At 41.1% G+C, this 20,021-nt stretch overlaps 1 protein-coding gene across 3 annotated transcripts in view; it reads left to right on the top strand.

Moving 5' to 3' along the window:
* The window catches only part of ZCWPW2 (zinc finger CW-type and PWWP domain containing 2), a 45,402-nt gene extending 25,381 nt beyond the window's left edge, over nt 1-20,021 (top strand). For all 3 annotated transcript variants that reach the window (XM_081164870.1, XM_081164869.1, XM_081164868.1), the window contains 6 exons: nt 3,969-4,083; nt 5,565-5,623; nt 6,941-7,002; nt 8,982-9,049; nt 16,939-17,060; nt 19,541-20,021. In XM_081164870.1, coding sequence (XP_081020996.1) covers nt 3,969-4,083; nt 5,565-5,623; nt 6,941-7,002; nt 8,982-9,049; nt 16,939-17,060; nt 19,541-19,714 — 600 coding nt within the window. In that variant the 3' untranslated portion in view covers nt 19,715-20,021. The remainder of the gene's footprint in view (nt 1-3,968; nt 4,084-5,564; nt 5,624-6,940; nt 7,003-8,981; nt 9,050-16,938; nt 17,061-19,540) is intronic.

The raw sequence follows: 20,021 nt of genomic DNA, 5'->3' as shown, positions 1-20,021 counted from the left end.
GTCTACAAGGCAGTGCAATCTTAAATGTTTCAATAACAAACGCATTTAGCCAGGGCTTTTCCCCCCCAATCCGAACTCACCAGAACTCAGTTCCAGCACCTCTTTCTCTAGAAAAAATAGCACTGCTTTTAGCCATTTTACTCTGCTTGGTAGCACATTTGTATTTTAAGAGTACACGAGATCTGGATAAAGAGACAAGCCTATTGTGAAAGGGGTATACCCAAGACAGGCGAGTCAGCTTGTATAAGAGAAAGAGATGCCACCATTTTTGATAGGTAGGAAAATGATTTTATTTTTTTTGAAAGGTTCAAATGACCTTGTGTATTAGGAGCTGATCCATAAACCCATGAGGGTACTATAGTTGAGTGCTTTATTATCTCAACTTTGAACTGGAACTCTAAAGTGTTTCTTAGGCTGCTTTTATGCATTAACTGCAAGATGTACAGTATACATAAATAATTTGCTTGCTTCCTTTACTCCATTTTCCCGGATATAAAATGTGTTTCTTTTTATAAATCCACATTTGCTGGAATATGAGCGGTATGGTTTGTTTCTTTGCTTTGTGGGGGTTCCAGAGAACATATGGGGCATCTGAATAAATATAGTATATAAATAACTAAATAACTGATAGGGCAGATATTCCTGGTCAAAGGTAGTACAGTAAGCCTGCAACTTATGTTCACCTTACCTACGTGATCTCAATAAATAAAACACAGGAAAAAGCAAAATATTTTCATTTATCTGCACTTTGGACTCTGATAACTAGTAACTGCAGGGGTGTTAGTTGAAGAAAATTATGTTGTACAGGTTTCATAATTCATAGTACCACATGGATATAGCATAGATCAGAATGGAGCAGAGCCAACTGTTGGCTTTTTGCAGTATGGTAGCGCTGCAGAGAGCTTGCTGGGGAGATCATGCATTAAAAAGAAAGGACTCAAAAAATACTTAAAGAAGGTTTTAATAAGAAAAACAAAAACTCCATTTACACTAAATACATCAACAAACCAGACCCAACCACCAACCCATCCCCCAGGGTAATGGGAGAGCTAGGTGTTGCTCCTTATATACTACACCCAGATGCTGACACACCTTAATCAAATACAACTCAGCAGCACTGCTATGTTTCACAGCTGTAAAGCTGGGTCTCGTTATCTTGCTCTGGCCCTTGCTCTGGCCCCTTAAAGACATACACATCGAGTGGAACAATGATGAACCTTTACATTTAAAGTAACCATTCAACACCAACAAGCTATTTTGCTGCTTGAGGAAAAGGTCAATATGGCACCCTCCCTGTTCCAAATGCAAAAGCCACATCTTACTTGGTGAAAGGACCACATCCTCTCCCCTACCTGAGGGCAACAGAATAACTTAAGAGGTGCAAAGGGAATGGTAGAAGGATTCCCATCTCCGACATTAGGCACCCGAGGCAGCTGTCTCACTCTGTCTAATGGTAGGAGCAGCCCTGGAACTAAAGAAGAGCAGGGCCTAAGACAATAGTCAAGAAAGCATGCAGAAACTGTTTCCTTCGCTTCTCTGAAGAGATAACATTGGTGAAAGCAGCCTTTTGTCTATAGAGGACTAGATTGAGATTCCACGTTCCCCTACACAAACTGTATCTTCCTGTAGGAAACTAATCCAACAAGCCGTGCTTCAAAAAATAGACTGACTGTTGACAAGATGATGGTAAAAAGAAAGAAAATATTAATAACTTCTAATCAGTTCTCTTTATTATTAAGGAGAATGCAATTTACAATTTCTGCATAAGCAGGGATTAGATGTTGAGTTTAGTTACTGGTGCCTAGCAACAAGCTAAAGGCATTTCTGTTAGATTTGTTTTCTATAATATTAAGGTAACCCTCTAAACTTAAATCTCTTTAATCATATAGCCTATATTTTGGGATTGTATAAATTAAGAATAGGAGCCTTTCATCTTTGCCTCTAAAGACTTCTTTTTTTTCTCCCAACTTTGATTTCAGTTCAGTAAATGCAAATGCTAACAAACAGCATTACTAAGTTGCAATATATTGTTTGATCAGCAAGTACTGCGTTGAAGTTCATTGTTTCAAAGGTTCCAGGTCATGCTCATAGTTTTGCTAACTATTGTGCCTTAAGCCTACAAGAGAGATTGCATAACAATTGAAATGGTTATGACACATAGTGTAGTGGTTGGGAGTTACTCGTGCGTAAACCTTCCCATTTGGAAGCTTGGTTGCATAGTTTAAACCGTCTTGACTGCACAGCCCATCTCAGCGTGGCTGCCTCAGTCGCTAGCAGAATCTGTCTGTGGGCGTTTCTTAAACCTTTGCCAGCATAAAAGCTGTTTGACACCCAATCGTCTCCGCCTCTCATTGCGCGGAAGTCTCCTGCGCAGGGAGCGCGTGGGTAGTGGAGGACCAGTGCTCTCCTCACTGACTTCCAAGGAAGAATCCCGGAGCCCTTCCACCTCTTCTGCCATTTGCTCTCCTGGATCCTTGGTGTTACGCTGATTTCCTTCCCCCTCTATCAAGCTACGTCTCCCCCTTGTGCTGGTACCTTCCCCTGCAGAATCGGAGAGCCTCTCCTTCTCCTGTTGCTCAGATGTCAGTTCCCTGACACATAGTTTAGATACCAATAAATGGCTCTGTACATAGCAGAACTGGGACGCGGGTGGCGCTGTGGGTAAAAGCCTCAGCTCCTAGGGCTTGCCGATCGAAAGGTCGGCGGTTCGAATCCCCGCGGCGGGGTGCGCTCCCGCTGCTCGGTCCCAGCGCCTGCCAACCTAGCAGTTCGAAAGCACCCCCGGGTGCAAGTAGATAAATAGGTACCGCTTACCAGTGGGAAGGTAAACGGCGTTCCGTGTGCTGCGCTGGCTCGCCAGATGCAGCTTTGTCACGCTGGCCACGTGACCCGGAAGTGTCTCCGGACAGCGCTGGCCCCCGGCCAATAGATGTGAGATGGGCGCACAAACCCCAGAGTCTGTCAAGACTGGCCCGTAACGGGCAGGGGTACCTTTACCTTTACCTTACATAGCAGAACTGGGCATGTTCAAGACTATGTGAAAAATTGCGTGGCTTCTACAGTTCAGCTTCTAGTTCACTGTAAACTACAGTTTCCTTTTGTCTAAACTATGCTGTATTCCTTTTTTCATTAATACAGGAGACTTCTTTCTCACCAGTGCTTCCTCACACCGGAAGCCCTCAAAACAGCTTTATTTTTACTTCACTTTCACTTTATTTCCCTTTCCACTCAAAGCAAAATAATTCTCAAAGACCTAATTATAGTTAGTACAAAACTTAGTAAAACAGCATATTTTTATTGGTTTGGGCTGAAGTCATATCTACAGTACAACTATTTGAACTCAGTAGGGCTTCCTTCTGAGTAGACTTGTATAGAATGTCACTGTTAATATGTTGTTTCAAATGCCCACGTTTAAAAGTTGTAAATGACATGGGATTTTTTTTAATGATTGATTGCATATGTAGTTGATACTGGATTTCACAGTGTAGTCAAGGCAGGTGTCTGGATTTACATTCATTTATAAACTCCCAAAAATGAAGAGTTCAAAACTCTACCAACAGGACCTAACTCAGGAACAGGCAAAGACATTTTGATCTATGAGACAAAATCAAATAATTCTCTTCCTTGTTTAAATGGGAGAAATAGACAACTTGCTGTCCTTTAATGTCACCCCAAAACTGCCAAATATGGGTCAGCTGTGTGTGTCTCTGCCTCATGTAAGTTCTAAAAACTGATATGGATAGCTAATTTTTTTTAAATGGATGTTTCCATTTGGAGGAGGGGTATTAAAATGGGTTCATAATCTTAAATTTATAAATATATAATTATATATATTTGCAACTGCAGGTGTATGTAACACATCCAAGACTAGCTGAGTCCATGCATATATTTTTTTGCACGGATTTGTAATTTCAGAAACATAGTACTAATACTTTGATAGCTAATATAATGTGTGTGTTTTTCTGTAGGCAAATGTATACAAGAGGGGGAAAGTCTGTTATGAAAGTGCATTAGAAGAAGCAAACAAATTGCTGGCCTGTTCTGCTCAGCAAAGGCTTGAAATGTGCTACCTCTCAAAAAAGGGTACAGTTATCTGGCTTTCTTCTCTATATATTGACTTCATTGTTTGTTTGTATGCAAAGTGGATTATTTCCCTAGTACAGTAATTGTAATGTACCAGTAATTGTGGTATACAGTAATATAATGATTTCAAATTATTAAATGAAAACTAAGGCTTTATATGTATAAGTGCTTCATGCGGATTGCTTGTGACCCTCGCTCTTTTATCTGTCTTCTACTTTGAGTGCTCATTCATGACATGCACCCGTTTGATATGTGGGGGTTGATTCTGCACAACATGTGTCCCTTCAAGGAGTGGCTGGCTTGCTGCCATGGTCCTCCCTGTAACACACATATTTTCTGTAGATGTCTCATCCATGTTGACCGTGTCATACTCCTGAATGTAGACATCTCCAGAACATATCAGTTGTAGATAGTGAGGCTGGTGCTGCTTACTGGGAGGAGGGGTGAGGCAGCAGTGAGGTCAGCATGGTGCCAAGGCGCTGGCAGAGCCATTCTGGCACTCCTGGCAGTGCACTTCCACGGCACTAACCTCCCCACCACCTCCCCGCTTCCCTTCTACATTCCAGTAAGCAGCAGCAACATAAGCAAATAGAGGTCAGGTGAACAACAGAGCCCCCTAAAACCATCCACTGCTGGAAAACACGGCCACCAGAGGTGATAAAGGTAAAGGGACCCCTGACCATTAGGTCCAGTCGGGACCAACTCTGGGGTTGCGGCGCTCATCTCGCTTTATTGGCCAAGGGAGCCGGCGTACAGCTTCCAGCTCATGTGGCCAGCATGACTAAGCCGCTTCTGGCGAACCAGAGCAGCGCACGGAAACGCTGTTTACCTTCCCGCCAGAGAGGTACCTATTTATCTACTTGCACTTTGACGTGCTTTCGAACTGCTAGGTTGGCAGGAGCAGGGACCAAGCAACGGGAACTCACCCTGTCGCGGGGATTCGAACCGCTGACCTTCTGATCGGCAAGTCCTAGGCTCTGTGGTTTAACCCACAGTGCCACCAGAGGTGATAGCACTGTGTAAAACAATTCCACAGGCGGGGGGGCGCAGGTAAGTCCCGCCCCACATAATTGATCACATGATGTGGCACATGCACACCATTTGAATGGCAATGCCCTTCAACTTGGGAGGGGGGCTCAGCCCCCTGAAATCTTTCATGGGGGGGGGGGCAAAGGGACCTCAGCCCCCAGGAGTTGGCTCTTATGTCCACAGCAGATTAACCTATGTGTGTGTTTGGTGCATATTTGGAAAACTTGTGCAGGTAGTAACAGCAGTACAGAAAGGTACCATGCAATCTGTTATAATATAATTATATATTTAATAAAATATTTTTTTGTACCAGTACTACATCTTGTTATTACAACTTGATGTATCAGAGAACAGATTGGAATAACTATGAAAAGGAATTTTGTTTGCCAGTAAACTATTTTTACTCAGTTATTGCTTTTGCTCATTTACCAATGTTTTTTTTTTCCTTATAGATACAGTAAAGAATAAAGAAGCCGAAACCAAATCTAACATGATCACTTGCAGAAAAAATGTAAGATTTAATATGTATTCTTACATTCTTAATGGATTCGTGGAGCCTACTCGTTTGCAAACCAAAGTTACACTTTCAGCTTCAATTTCTTCTTGTTGTTGTTGCTGCTGTTGTGGTGCTGTTATCATTATCTCAGTGGCATTTCCTTGATAGTGGAATTCACTTCCTAGGGAAGTGCAGTTGCCTCCCACACTATTAATTTTTAGAAATCAGCTGAAGGCATGCGACTTTTCCCAGGCTTTGGGGAGGTAAATCTTCCTTAAATCTAGCAGTATTATTGTGCTGTTGTGCTTTAATGTTGTTTTTAGTTTTGTAGCTTTTAGACGTTTAAATTATTCTGTGTAAATGGTTGTTTTTATTATGCTGTGCACTGCCCTGGAATCCTCCAGGCGAAGGTTAGTGTATAAACACAATAAATAATAATAATAATAACCTGTCTGACACAGTTGTTTCATTTTCACCGATCTCATACCTGGATATTTTTTAAAATATTTTTTTTTGCAACCTTGTTTGAGATACAGTATTCTCCTTAGCTTATTTAAAATCTGCTTGAATTTGAGGTTGGTTCCATTAGTTCATACATTTTCCTATTTTCTCTGTGTATTATGCTTAATCAAAATTTTAAGTGAGCAATTTTGGGGGAGGGGATGAGTGTATAAAGAGATAAATATAGAGAATAAAGAGATAAATATAGAGAGAATTTAAATATAGAATCTCACTTAGAAATGAAACAACAGAACACCTCTGTCACCTTACCATGGTAACACTTTTTGACATTATACAAATTGGTAACCAGCATACATTTTGGACAGGTGTCGACCGAAATATGTGATGGGAGTGAAGTGGACTGGAGCGGGGTGGGGGTGGGGAGCAGTGATTTTATGAGTTTGTGAATTCTAATAAAATACTGGGCACAACTGTTTTTGACGTAGAGGAGAATCAGCTTCACTTTTTCAAAAAGAGTAAAGAGCTGAATTAAACCTTCAACAAAGGTATTGTCAAACACCACCATGCATTGGTGAATTTTCCCCAGCCAGCTGTTTCAACTAGTAAAACTCCCTATGTGAGTTGCGCTACCCAAACGGTAAGATTCTCAGTCCCCAGTCGTTGTCTGTGATGGCTCCTGGTGAAGATGGGGGAAATGACCAGGTTGGTCGTGGCTCACATTTTGAATCCTACTGAAACAACACAACTAGGGTGTACGAGGGAAGTTTAGCACAAGCATACTGATCCCAGCAGCAAACATAACATCATGTTAAATAAAAATATTTAATATGGAAAGCTTCAAAGTATGTTTTTTTTTGTTATGTTTCTTAGACAAGAACCTGGACAAAAACTTGTGGAAGGGAAAGTAGCTGCACAATTGGAAGAAAGAAAAGGTAAGCATTGGGTTAGTTTGACTTTATTTGGTTACTTTTTTAAAACATCCCTTCGGCAGCCTATTAACATTACGATTACTGTGCCAAGTTGTGTTGTTATAAGATGGTGGTTCCCAGTGTGATTTTTCTAGAAAAAGAGGAGTTGGAACTCACCATGAACTCCTCTTATATTGGCAATGGTGCCTACCTGAGAGGTACCAGAACTGAGTTCCGGTGTGTTCCGGCTGAGAAAAATGCCCTGGTGGCTCCCATGATGCTGAGGGAAACGATTTTTGCACTTGTTGGCACTTGGCATTCATTCTGATTTGCTTGCACAAAGCTTATGTGGTGGTTAGACTGTGTTCAGTCTCTACTGAGCATCCCTTCTGATTTGTTTGCAAGGCGGATATATGAATTTGATCATACATCATGATTTGCTGGTGGGGTGCTTATACGTCTTCCTGTTATGTTCATCGCATTTCCCCTTCATATTCAAGACCACAAAAGTCCAGTATTTTAAAAGTAGATTTGTTGTTGTCAGAGCTGCTTCCAGATCCTAGCTCACAGAGGATCACGCTAGCCAGCGTTCACTTTATAAAAGTCTTTATTGAGTTACAGTTTCCATTCTCAAGCTGCCGCGTGCAGCTCTACGTCTTATGGGTTAGACCGGCGAAGCTCCGTCTGAGTCTCCGCCCCCTGTACACCAGCTTAATACCCTAGCCTTACTCCACCTTTTCCGCCTGACCGTTCTTCTCTGGGTCCCTCTGCCCCCCGTGGTCTCTTCCTTCCGGGATTCTTCTGACGCGGACCCCCCGGACCCTCCTGTCTCCTTGCGCCGGGCTTTAGGACCTGGCTCCCTTTCCGGGCTGCTTACTGCGCCACCTTCCTGTGTATTTGAACTTGGCGCGCGCGCCCAACCTTCCACTTTCTGCTTAACCGTTTCTTCGCTCCCCGATGGAGGTGTGGCCACTCCTGACTCGTGCCCTCCCCCCTGCTGCGAGCTGCCAGAGCTCGATACCTGGCGCCCTTCCTCTCCACTGCGCTCTGTTGGTGACGCTGGCCCCGATTTCCAACTGCTGCCCTCTGAGCCCCCTCTGGACCCTTCTTCCTGGGGTGTCCCCCTAGGCTCCCCCCTAGCTCTGGCCACTGGTGCTCCTTTCTGTGAATCTTCTGATTCACTGGAAAGACTCGGAGATCTCGGGTCGTCGTCATCACTCATCTTTTCTTCGGCCTCCTCCCCCTTGCTCTCTGTTTCCTCCCTTGCCCTCGCCTCTGCTCCTGAACCCCTGACAGTTGTGCAAGGGTAACAAAATACTTCCCTATTCTTTCCGGGGGGGGTGTGTGTTTACAGTAGAGAGAAAACTTTTTAAAAGCAGGAAACTTCAAAACAGATGAAGGAGCAAAAGAGTGTTTCTTCAACCTCACTTCTGAGGTTCTGAGTGGGCAGGTAAATTTCCTTCAGATTCCCACTCTCACCCCATTTAGGATCAAGCCCTATAATATTTAATATTCATGCTTATAGATTAAACATTCAACTTGTCTCTTACAAGCTTTTATTTTTGTTTAGTTAGAGCAGACGGTCACTTTCACACATAATTTGGACTATTTATCTATCTGATTAGTGGATACAAAATGACTAAAAACAGTGACTAAAATTTAGCCTGCAATTATTGTTTAAAGATTTAGCTCAATACAGCTATAGATAAAAATTGCCCCTTCTAACATTTCCGCTTATCAAGGGGACACCAAAGGGACATAATCCTATTAATAAATGATCAAGTGGTTTGTGATAAATTATGCCTACAAGTAGTAACCGAAAAGGTTTTAAAGATGAGGTGCTTTTCACAAATACCTAGCAATACTCTTCTTGTATAAAGGCAGGATTTGGAAGAGAATGCTTTCTGCATATAGAAGTATATGTTTCAAATATTATCTGATTCTTCTTGATTAGATATTCACAACAAATACATCAACTTTCTCTCTGTGTGTGTGTTTTTTAGGAAAATAACATTAAGAAGTTCATTTGAAATAGCGGGCTCAGAAGATGTATTGTCAGATGAAAATCTAGGTTTGTATAAATGTGTAACAATATATTAAATCAGGACAGCCATATTTTCAAATAATTTATTCATATCTAAGTAGGATACAGGACATGCACCTTTCACTGTGAAAATTTGTGCTTGTTTCTGAAATATAATATTATGTCAGCCATATATGTGTGGTTATACGGAAAGAAACTGGGAAGTGCACATAGACAGTAATATTTTCACATTGTTTGCAAATAAAAATGGTTAAGCAAGGGTGCAATCCTGTGTGCCACGGAACTAAGTTACACTTTTTTCTGTGTAGATACTGTATGTATAGGGACACGGGTGGCGCTGTGGGTTAAACCACAGAGCCTAGGACTTGCCGATGAGAAGGTTGGCGGTTTGAATCACCCCGTGACGGGGTGAGCTCCCATTGCTCGGTCCCTGCTCCTGCCAACCTAGCAGTTTGAAAGCATGTCAAAGTGCAAGTAGATAAATAGGTACCGCTCCGGCGGGAAGGTAAATGGCGTTTCCATGCGCTGCTCTGGTTCGCCAGAAGCGGCTTAGTCATGCTGGCCACATGACCCAGAAGCTGTACGCCAGCTCCCTCAGCCAATAAAGCGAGATGAGCGCCGCAACCCCAGAGTCGGCCACGACTGGACCTAATCGTCAGGGGTCCCTTTACCTTTACCTTTACTGTATGTATAGAACTGGGCTGTAGAAGTGTAATTGTTTTTTAAAATTGGCATTTTCTAACTTTGAGACATACAGTATATTTAATTGGCTGTTGATCAATGTGATGTTCAATGGGGAATGGTAAATGCTGCCAGTTAAGGGAATTTAGGATCACAGCTTCAGTCCTTCTCCCTCTCTTCCTGGCCTCTGCTGCCCGTCTCATTTGTCTGATTTCTGTGTCCCTTGGTGTCCCTTCCTTCTTAACAGCATATAATTACACGGGGGGGGGGGATATTGTTCCTGTTTCCATTTTCCATTGTTTGCTGTCCTTTCTCTTTCACAGGTCCTTTAATCAGATCTTTGCTTCAAAATCCATCACATACTCTTTCCATCCTTTGTTGGCTACCTTGTCCACCTCCATAGCCCTCATCTCCAATGTCCCCTTGCCTTTCATCATCCTATTCTTTGGCACTCGCCAATACAGAAACGTCACCTCTGCCTCTATATTCTACCTACAGTGTACAACCTCTCTCGACTCTTAGAGCTGTGTGTATTTTGTTCCCCTCACCCACCCCCGCTATCCTCTCAGACAGACTTTTCACTTCCTTTCACAGAAGCTGCATTCTTTCTTTGTCATAATTCAGAGGTTGTGTAAACAAATACAGTGGTACCTCGGGTTACGTACTTAATTCGTTCCGGAGGTCCATTCTTAACCTGAAACTGTTCTTAACCTGAAGCACCACTTTAGCTAATCCGGTTTCCTGCTGCTGCCCCGCCGCCGGAGCCCAATTTCTGTTCTTATCCTGAAGCAAAGTTCTTAACCTGAAGCACTATTTCTGGGTTAGCGGAGTCTGTAACCTGAAGCGTATGTAACCTGAAACGTATGTAACCCGAGGTACCACTGTATCAACATAAAACACAGCTAGGTCATCCTTTTAGTCAATTCAGATTGAAACTGGTTTGGGGGGGAAATGCATCAAAATGAAGTTTTTCGTAAGAAATGGCAGGATAGATATGGATTGTGGCTAACGTCATGTGTGAGAGGGCGCTCGATGCAGAGTTAACTAGCTTAAGTCCACAGCCGAAGAGTAAGTATTTTGCACACAGAAATTAAAATGTACTTGAATATTCCATGGAATCACAGCAGCTCAGCCAATGGCTGGGGAATGACTCACAGTTTAAAGAGTATTTCCATCTTGATACACCTGAACTGTTTTGCAGTCGCAGCTTGATTTAAAATGATATGATTGCTAAATCAAACTTATAAAAGATGAGTGACTACAACTCCCATCATCCCTGGCTAACAGGACCAGTGGTCAGGGATGATGGGAGTTGTAGTCCCAAAACATCTGGAGGGCCAAGTTTGCCTATGCTTGCCTTAGTGGATCAGATAAGTGATTGACCTGAATCAGGGACCAGGGCCTTATAGGGGACTTCTCAAATAATACAAAACAGTTAAAGTAAATGTGTCGGGCTAAAGGGGCTTTGCAGTCAGATTTGATTATAAAGCTGGCTTTCTACAAAGTTCAGAGAATGCTTTCTAATATTGTACTTCAAATTAGGAGGCGTGACATACCAATATCTAAGCATCCGTGGTTGTAGCTAAGGTGGGGCAGAGTGACAGCTGCCCTCCCCTAAACCAAGTAAATCAATAAAAAATACTTAACTAACTGAGGTTCTGCCCCCCTAACATAAATCCTAGCTACTCCCATGTAAGCATTAATTACTAAATTTCATTTATTATCTTTGGTCCCTGTTGAACTGGCACATCTTCAGTTGGGTCAAGGAACAATGTTATTGAAAGGGAGCGGGGAAAGGAATAGCTGCTGCTGTATCACCCGAGACTTTTATTATAAAGCTGTGTTCAATTGGGAAAAGGTAAGAGCAGTACACTTGGCAAGGTGAGGTTGTTTGCCAGCCTGTAGACTGCTTATACAGGATTTCCCCCAATCCCAAAGTTTAACCATGATCATGTTTACATTTCACTCCATTGTCAGCTCAATGCAAATTCTCTAATACGCCCTCTGAGTTGCTGCAAATCCAAGCCATTTCAGTGCTGACAAGTTCAATTTTAACCTTATTGTGCAGTTGCTGCCTAATGTATCTAAGGAATATGAGATCCATACTGCAAGGCAGGCCCTTCGTAATAAGCTCCCAGGCTATTACATCTGTTACCAGCTATGGAAACATACAGATCACAGCATGTATTGCTAGACATTATTTTAAAAATACAACCCATCTCTTTTAAAGTAAAACATGCACAGTTGCATATCTTCTGCCTATTCTTCTCTGCTCGGTATCAAAGACCAGATATTAGCTGTTCTCCTGTTGGCAGAATTTTTAACAAAGATGCAGGTGACAGAGATAAAAGAAAAGAGGGAGGAGAAATCACGTGTACAAGGTGAAAGATAGTCAACAGCAGCATTGCTGTGATTGCGTGCAGGTAATAGTAAACTGAACATGATTCAGCAATGTTGTATTTGTGGCACACAAATATAGTGCTATCGGGTTATATTATGAGCAGCCTGATAGCAAAAAATAAAATAAAATAAAAAATCGGAGAAAGAGAGAAAGTGCAAGAGAAGCTGTCTGTTCAGAACCAGCTGTATTTCCTAGTGGATTCACATAGCCATTTTACACAGTGATAATGATGATCATGTAATGGCTTGATAGTCTAAAACAGCCATGTATTGACTTCTAAATATCTTTTAAATATGTATAAAGTGTAAACAATAGTGACTGAGGGGAGTAAAGCTTTGTAGGGCATGATGATTGAAATAACCCACGTATGCAAGGCATCCTATTACCGTGAGAAATTATATTATATTGATTGTTTAGAATATTCTACATTCAAGAGAACTTTTAATTCTGTTAGCTAGCATGAGGGTTGTTGTGATTTTCCCCGTCTTTCCAAAATAAAAGTGTGTTGTTAGGTTCTTTTAATGGTGTACAAAATGTTTGCTTAGTATGCTGACAGCCATACTTGCAATAACTACAAGAGGCTCCTGTAAATTAAATGCTTCCTGCTGCCCCAGTTCTTCTAAATCACAGCAGTAGGGGTATTAGCTAACATTGAAGCAGACAGAAGTAGTATCTGCTGACTACATTTATTAAAGTTCTGTTTACAGCATTAACTCCTCTCTACTTTCCCCATTAGTTCAATGCAGAGCTTTTTGAAAGGAAAATTTGGAACTGCCCAGTGGTATGTGATTATAATTCACAGGCAAAGCATGTCTCACTACAACACACCTGTGTGTTTTCCTTGTGCGCACACACATGCTTTCCTCCGTAATAATTGGGAGAAAATTATCCAAACTTGGATTTTGACAGCTCTAATGCAGAAGGATTGCTTTCATATCAGGAATACTCTGTGGAGAGAAGGATTGGATTATATGGACACTGCCTTTGGCAGGGAGAGGAAAAATTGGTATGCCTGATCAGCGGCTGGAGTCCTAGGGGAGACTGGACTACTTAATTTACTTTTCATATTGTTGACAGTTTTTGCATCACTTAACATAAAATAGCGTCTACACGACTTGAATTTTTGAACTGCCCATTTCCCTCCCTCTAACTTCCCATTCTGGGTTTGGCTGCCCCTTAAAAATTTTCTGGTTCTGATATTATGACTAGTAATAAAGGGCACCATCCAACTTAATTAAAAGGCATGCAGATTATGCTGTTGATTTCTGTGGGTTTTGGAAAATATGGCGTAGCAAAAAGCTTAAAGAATTCTGGCAACTATAAATGACATTGTTGTGGTTTTCTGTCCTTTGCCTGTATTATACAGGAGGAGTCTAGATGGGAAAGCTATTAGGCAGTGGATATTGAGAGAAAGGGATGCGGGTGGCGCTGTGAGTTAAACCACAGAGCCTAGGATTTGCCAGTCAGAAGGTCGGTGGTTCGAATTGCCGCGACGGGGTCAGCTCCCGTTGCTCGGTCCCTGTTCCTGCCCACCTAGCAGTTCAAAAGCACGTCAAAGTGCAAGTAGATAAATAGGTACCGCTCCTGCGGAAAGGTAAACGGCGTTTAGGTGCAGTGCTCTGGTTCGCCAGAAGCGGCTTAGTCATGCTGGCCACATGACCTGGAACATGTACGCTGGCTCCCTCGGCCTATAGAGCGAGAAGAGCGCCGCAACCCCAGAGTTGATCACGACTGGACCTAATGGTCAGGGGTCCCTTTACCTTTTTATTGAGAGAAATGTAGTATGGGGACAAGGGTTCCCCCCCTTCAAGCCTGGATTTTAGAATTGACAGATGGGTTTCAAAGAAGACAATAATTCATTTTTATAGTGAAAAGAATTGTGAAGCACTTCTTCAGTGTGATATCAAAGTAGCATTGAGCTTGTGTGAATCTCCAGAAACAGAATTTTACATCTCCATTGAAAACAACACATAACCTACAATTCTTAATTGCTAGGTAAATGGAAGCCATACCTTGACACACTTGTAACTAGTGTGACTAATAATGCATAGAGGTTAACACAATAAGTACCAGCTGAATAAGCCATAAAAAATACCTTTTCAGTGTAAAGCCTGCTATCAGTAGCTTCTGAGTGTCATGCACTAAATTGACTAGATATCTAACACATCTAAAGCTTTCCTAAGGTAACTTTAAAGGATGACACCAGTGAAAATTGGATTAGATTGTATCTAACCCTAACTGTAAGGTTTTATTTGATGCTTAATTAACTCTGGCTTCTAAGAACACAACTGAGACCTTATATTTCGACCAGTAAAGTTACAAAGAATAATTTTCTGTCCTCATATTGATTTATTTGGCTTGTTTGCTTTTACTTCAAATATAGTTGTCTTCTGAAAATTTCAAAAGCTAATTGTATCATAATGAGAATATTGTTTACCCCAAACACACTGAACATGGTTATCGTTCACCTCACTTGAAACCAAAGTTTGGATAGTAAAGAGATCCAAACTGTACACAAGAAAGATGGATTGGTGAGAGGGCAAGAAGTGAGTGTAGCTGTGATACAACCTTCTTTCTTTTTTAAAGAAATGATGGTGGTGGTGATTATGACAAATTAGACAATATTTTATCAGGAAAATAGATATACAAAAGCAGAATCAAACAAGACAAGATTAACAATTATAATAAATAAAACACAGGGTTTGTATTCAGACGAACAGCACAATCCTGTGTATGGGCATGATCCAGCACAGCACTTCTCTGTCCTCTCCACCCCATTCCACCCCCCTGCCTAACTCCAAAAACTGTTCTGGTATTTTTGAGAACCCTCAGAACAGATTTATCTTTCTGGGGGAATGGAGGATAGAGGGAGAAACTGGAAGTGCCATTGCACTAACAGAGGCTACAGGTACATAATTGGATCTCATGACTAAGGCAGAGGGCCTTCCCGGTAGTGGCGCCCGCCCTGTGGAACGCCCTCCCATCAGATGTCAAGGAAATAAACAACTCTCTGACTTTTAGAAGACATCTGCAGGCAGCCCTGTTTAGAGAAGTTATCAGCGTTTGATGTTTTATCATGTTTGTAATATTCTGTTAGGAGCTGCCCAGAGTGGCTGGGGAAACCAAGCCAGATGGGTGGGGTGTAAATAAATTATTATTACATTAATTTTAGTGGGTCTACTCTGAGTAAAGGTTAGTTGGATGGAACCCAATAGTTTTGGAAATGATTTCAGGGTTTTTTGTGGGGGGGGGGGACTTTCCCCCCATAATCTTTATCTGTAACTTAAATGCAATTAATTAATTTTACAGAAAATTTACATTCATAATTTATTTTTATTCATGCTTGGGATGTTATCTGTCCTCCAATACTTTGTGTACATTATTCTACCCATTTTAATCATGTATGCAATATTTCACACTGTGCCAACAAAAGATTTTGTCTTTTTTGCCCAAGTTAGTGCAATTTATATTTGGATTAACTCTACCACAAATCAGATCATTCTGTTTGTTGCTATTTTAATATCAGACCAAAATTACATGCTGTGTGTCTGCCAAATATGATAAGAAGTTACTATTTTTGTTTACATTTCCAAATAAATAGGATTGTAATTACTAGTAATTTCTATCTGCAATTTATTTTAACTGAAACAGTTGGAATAATGTTCATTAACTCTATTTTGGCACCAATGCACTCATTTAATCTATTTGCTTCAGTTGGTTGAGTTGTAGGATCTGTCTTTCACATGGCCATCCTAACCATGTCTAGTCAAAAGTTAGCCCTGTTGAATTATGTGGGTCTTACTTCCCAGGTATGTGAGGTTAGAATTGCATCCTTAAATTGTTAAGTGATGAGTACAAATGGAGTTTCCACCAGAAGCCAGTCAGGTTGACCCCAGTGAGAGCACTTGACTTCATTTTGTTGCACAGGAGTACAGTGCTATCTTGGTTCTTAAACTTAATCCATCCCGTTCCAAAACCAAAGCGTTCCAAAACCAAAGCACGCTTTCCCATAGAAAGTAATGGAAAATGGATTAATCCGTTCCAGACTTTTAAAAACAATCCCTAAAAGAGCAATTTAGCATGAATTTTACTATCTAACGAGACCATTGATCCATAAAATGAAAGCAATAATCAATGTACTGCATAGCTGTGAACGTTTCCCTTTTTTAAAGGGGAATTCCCTTATTCCGAATAGGATTCCTCGCAAGAAAAGGGAAAAGTTGACAGCTATGATGTACTGTACTATAAAATAAATAAGACAGCATTGTAGATGATAAAAATTAAAATTGATTCTTTTTCCTACTTGCACTGATGATAGTCATTATTTGAAAGGGGGGGGGGGTATCCATTTCCGCAGTCGCACAATCAATCCACCAGTAGCTGAACTGGGTTCCACACAGTCACAAAAACAAGTTAACCGAAAAAGCCTCAAAAACAAAAATGCAAAATAAATAGCAAAAACAGAAGCACCAAACTCAATCCGTTCCAGAAGTCCATTTGACTTCCGAAATGTTTGAAAACCAAGGTGCAGCTTCTTATTGGTGCAGGTGCCCTGGAAACAATAGCTGACAGCTGCATCAGATGTTCGGCTTCCAAAAAGCGTTCCAAAACCGGAACACTTCCAGGTTTTCGGCGTTTGAGAACCAAAGCGTTTGAGAACCAAGGTACCACTGTAATGTCATAGAAAACACTTTTCTTTTTGTATCTAGAATCAGGATGCTTGCCCGTTCCACTTAACACTTGTAGTCCAAGCAGTTGACTGAGCAATAAATAGCATTGCATAAATGTACAATGTATATGTTAGCTAAATTATTAATATTGCCATTTTTATTAGGTGTTTCTGAGACAGAAATGATACTAAAAGAATTGGACCACATTCTCAAGCATGTTGCAGCCCCCTCCTACCCATCTTTGGCATCATTTGTGGATGGAGAGAACAATAATGGGAGAGAAGAGGTATAAATTATTCATAGTTTCTCTACTAATTACTAATGATTGGAAAAACCACTTTAGTAGAATCCTTATTTTTGGCTAAGAAACACAACCTGAAATATTTGCTTATCTTTTAATGTACTTACAAAAAGCATCCACACCAGGCGCTAAAGGGTTATATATTGGGGAATTATAAGACTGTTTGAAAAATGAAATAGTTAAAAGTGTACGCCCTGCAATAAGTAGAAGTACATGCATCTAACAAGACCATTTTTGAAATATTTATCACCGGGATCCCAGACCAGGGAAGCTGCAATCACTGATAACCTTGTTATTATTTGTATTGCATATATCTGCATACAAACAGGCAAAAGAGCTACTACTATAATACTCCTCTGCCAAGCCAAGTTTAAAGGGGTAGAGGAACTTACGGCACTCTGGAAATTTCTAGTTGTTTGTTTTTATGAAAGGAGGAAGGAAGGGTAAAATATAAAATATATTATTGTTATTGTTATTATTGCTGCAATATAATTCCTGAACATTTTCCAGGCATGCTAGAGATCAAACCTGCAACATTACAATTATTTAGATATTTATGTAGCATTTTAGCAACTTCAGCCTAGTGCACGCATTCAAAAGCTACTCCATGCAAAGTGTTCTGACTGTTTCCAAGAGCGCACAGAAAATGAAAATTATGTTGTAGGTCATAGAAGGACTTGTACTAGTAGTGCACCTTGGTATTATGCCACCCTGTGCTAGGCCAACATTTGACGCCCTCTTCCCAGCCCTCGTGGCACTGGCTTAAGCCCAACTTTGGGAAGGAGACACAAGGCTCCGGCAAGGTCCTAGAGCCATCCTACCTCCATCCCAAAGCCCAGTGCAGTGGTACCTCGGGTTAAGTACTTAATTCATTCCGGAGGTCCATACTTAACCTGAAACTGTTCTTAACCTGAAGCACCACTTTAGCTAAGGGGGCCTCCTGCTGCTGCTGCGCCGCCGGACCACGATTTCTGTTCTCATCCTGAAGCAAAGTTCTTAACCTGAAGCACCATTTCTGGGTTAGCGGAGTCTGTAGCCTGAAGCTTATGCAACCTGAAGTGTATGTAACCCGAGGTACCACTGTAAGTGCTTGCCCAGCTTTGGGAAGGAGGCAAGACGATTCTAGGACCCTGACAGAGCCCTCACACCTCCTTCCTGAAGCTGGACAAGTGCTTCCACCAGGCTTTGAGAAAGTGCCCTCCTCGGCTATGCCCTATATCTGCCTCTGTATGTATCAAACATGGTACAATGTCATTGAATTTTGTTCTGAAATTTGCACGACTTTCTTATCCAGAACCTGGAAAGTAGCAACCTTTTAGTTTGAGTCTGCAGTTAATTTTTTACTAATTGTTTCTTACTTACATTTGTGTACCACAAGCCCGCAGTTATCTTTCTTGCCATTAATCCATCCAATATGCTGAATCAGAAAATGAAATGAGGGGAGGGATTATAACCTGTTGACCTTCAATAACCCTCATAAGGTTATCCAACAATGTGAATGTATAACAATCCATCAATCAGTATTTGCAGCCTGTTCACATAACAGTTTTGTGAAAGATTTAAAAAATAGCATTCCACTTTTCTAAAATAACAAGAGATTTAATGTTGTCTGTTTGCATATGGTGAGTATACATGAACTCACATTTTTAGTTACATAGGAAGCTGGTGTATATCATTAGACCATTTCTCAGTCCAGCTCAGTGTGGCTGCCACTGAATGGCAGGAGTCTGCCCAACCCAGGACTGGAAGATGAACCTGGGATCTTTTGAATGCAAACAATGTGCTCTGAGCTGTGGCCCTCACCCAATTTTCTTCCATACATTTTACAGTAGGGAGATTTGAAGGTGGTTGTTGTTGTTTAGTCATTTAGTCGTGTCCGACTCTTCGTGACCCCATGGACCAGAGCACGCCAGGCACTCCTGTCTTCCACTGCCTCCTGCAGTTTGGTCAGACTCATGTTTGTAGCTTCGAGAACACTGTCCAACCAACTCGCCCTCTGTCGTCCCCTTTTCCTTGTGCCCTCCATCTTTCCCAACATCAAGGTCTTTTCCAGGGAGTCTTCTCTTCTCATGAGGTGGCCAAAGTATTGGAGCCTCAGCTTCAGGCTTAACTTTTTTGAAGGTTAATTTACCTTAAAACATAAATTAGGAACCAATGACCTTGATCCAGCACTAGCTGATTACAACTATTTTAATGCAAGTAATGCTTCTGGATAAGAAGAGTCGTAATTCCCATCTGTATTAGAAGAAATAATAATAATAATAATAATAATAATAATAATAATAATAATAATAATAATAATAATAAAGCACTACTAGCTGATACTAGATAAACAACTGCATTCAGATTGGTGTTCCGTGTATATGTCTGCTTCTGCTGGTAGCTCTCCATTCCTGTATCAGGTGAAGATTATCTGTTCCAAATTTGTATTTAATTTTAGAATACGAATATTTCCCCCCCTTTAGGTAGCTAACTTCTGCCTGGAGTATACTGAAAAAAGGCCAATGGAAACCAACGCCCAAGAGGACTGTATTATAATTGATGGGAAAGCTTTCAAGGCTGGAGAGTGCATTGAGAGTATAACAGACAGGTTTAAGGAAATAGAGTCTTTAATGGCTGAATTCCAAGACAGCTTGTAGCGCTGATAAGAGAGAACCTATTATACTATTTACAGCTTTAGAGTGCATTCTTTTTCACATATAGAGGGAGATCCTTAACAGCAGTTCAACAATATAGTTACTGTGAAGTTTAACAATTTGTTTTTTGGCCTGCTCATTGATAAAATTGATATCAAACTTAGTCCGTGTTCAGATTAAAAAGTGGAATCCAATAGCACAGTCATGCACGTTTAGATGTCTTCCCCTGACAATTATTTTCTCTCTCTGGCTTTAAGCAAATTGTAGATTTCTATAAATCAGAATGAAATAAAGAGCTATTTTACTTGAA

Source organism: Podarcis bocagei (genome assembly GCF_964188305.1).
Source record: "Podarcis bocagei genome assembly, chromosome: 12".
NCBI lineage: Eukaryota > Metazoa > Chordata > Lepidosauria > Squamata > Lacertidae > Podarcis > Podarcis bocagei.
The sequence above is the reverse complement of the archived record's forward strand: the minus strand, read 5'-3'. Positions and strand labels throughout refer to the sequence as shown.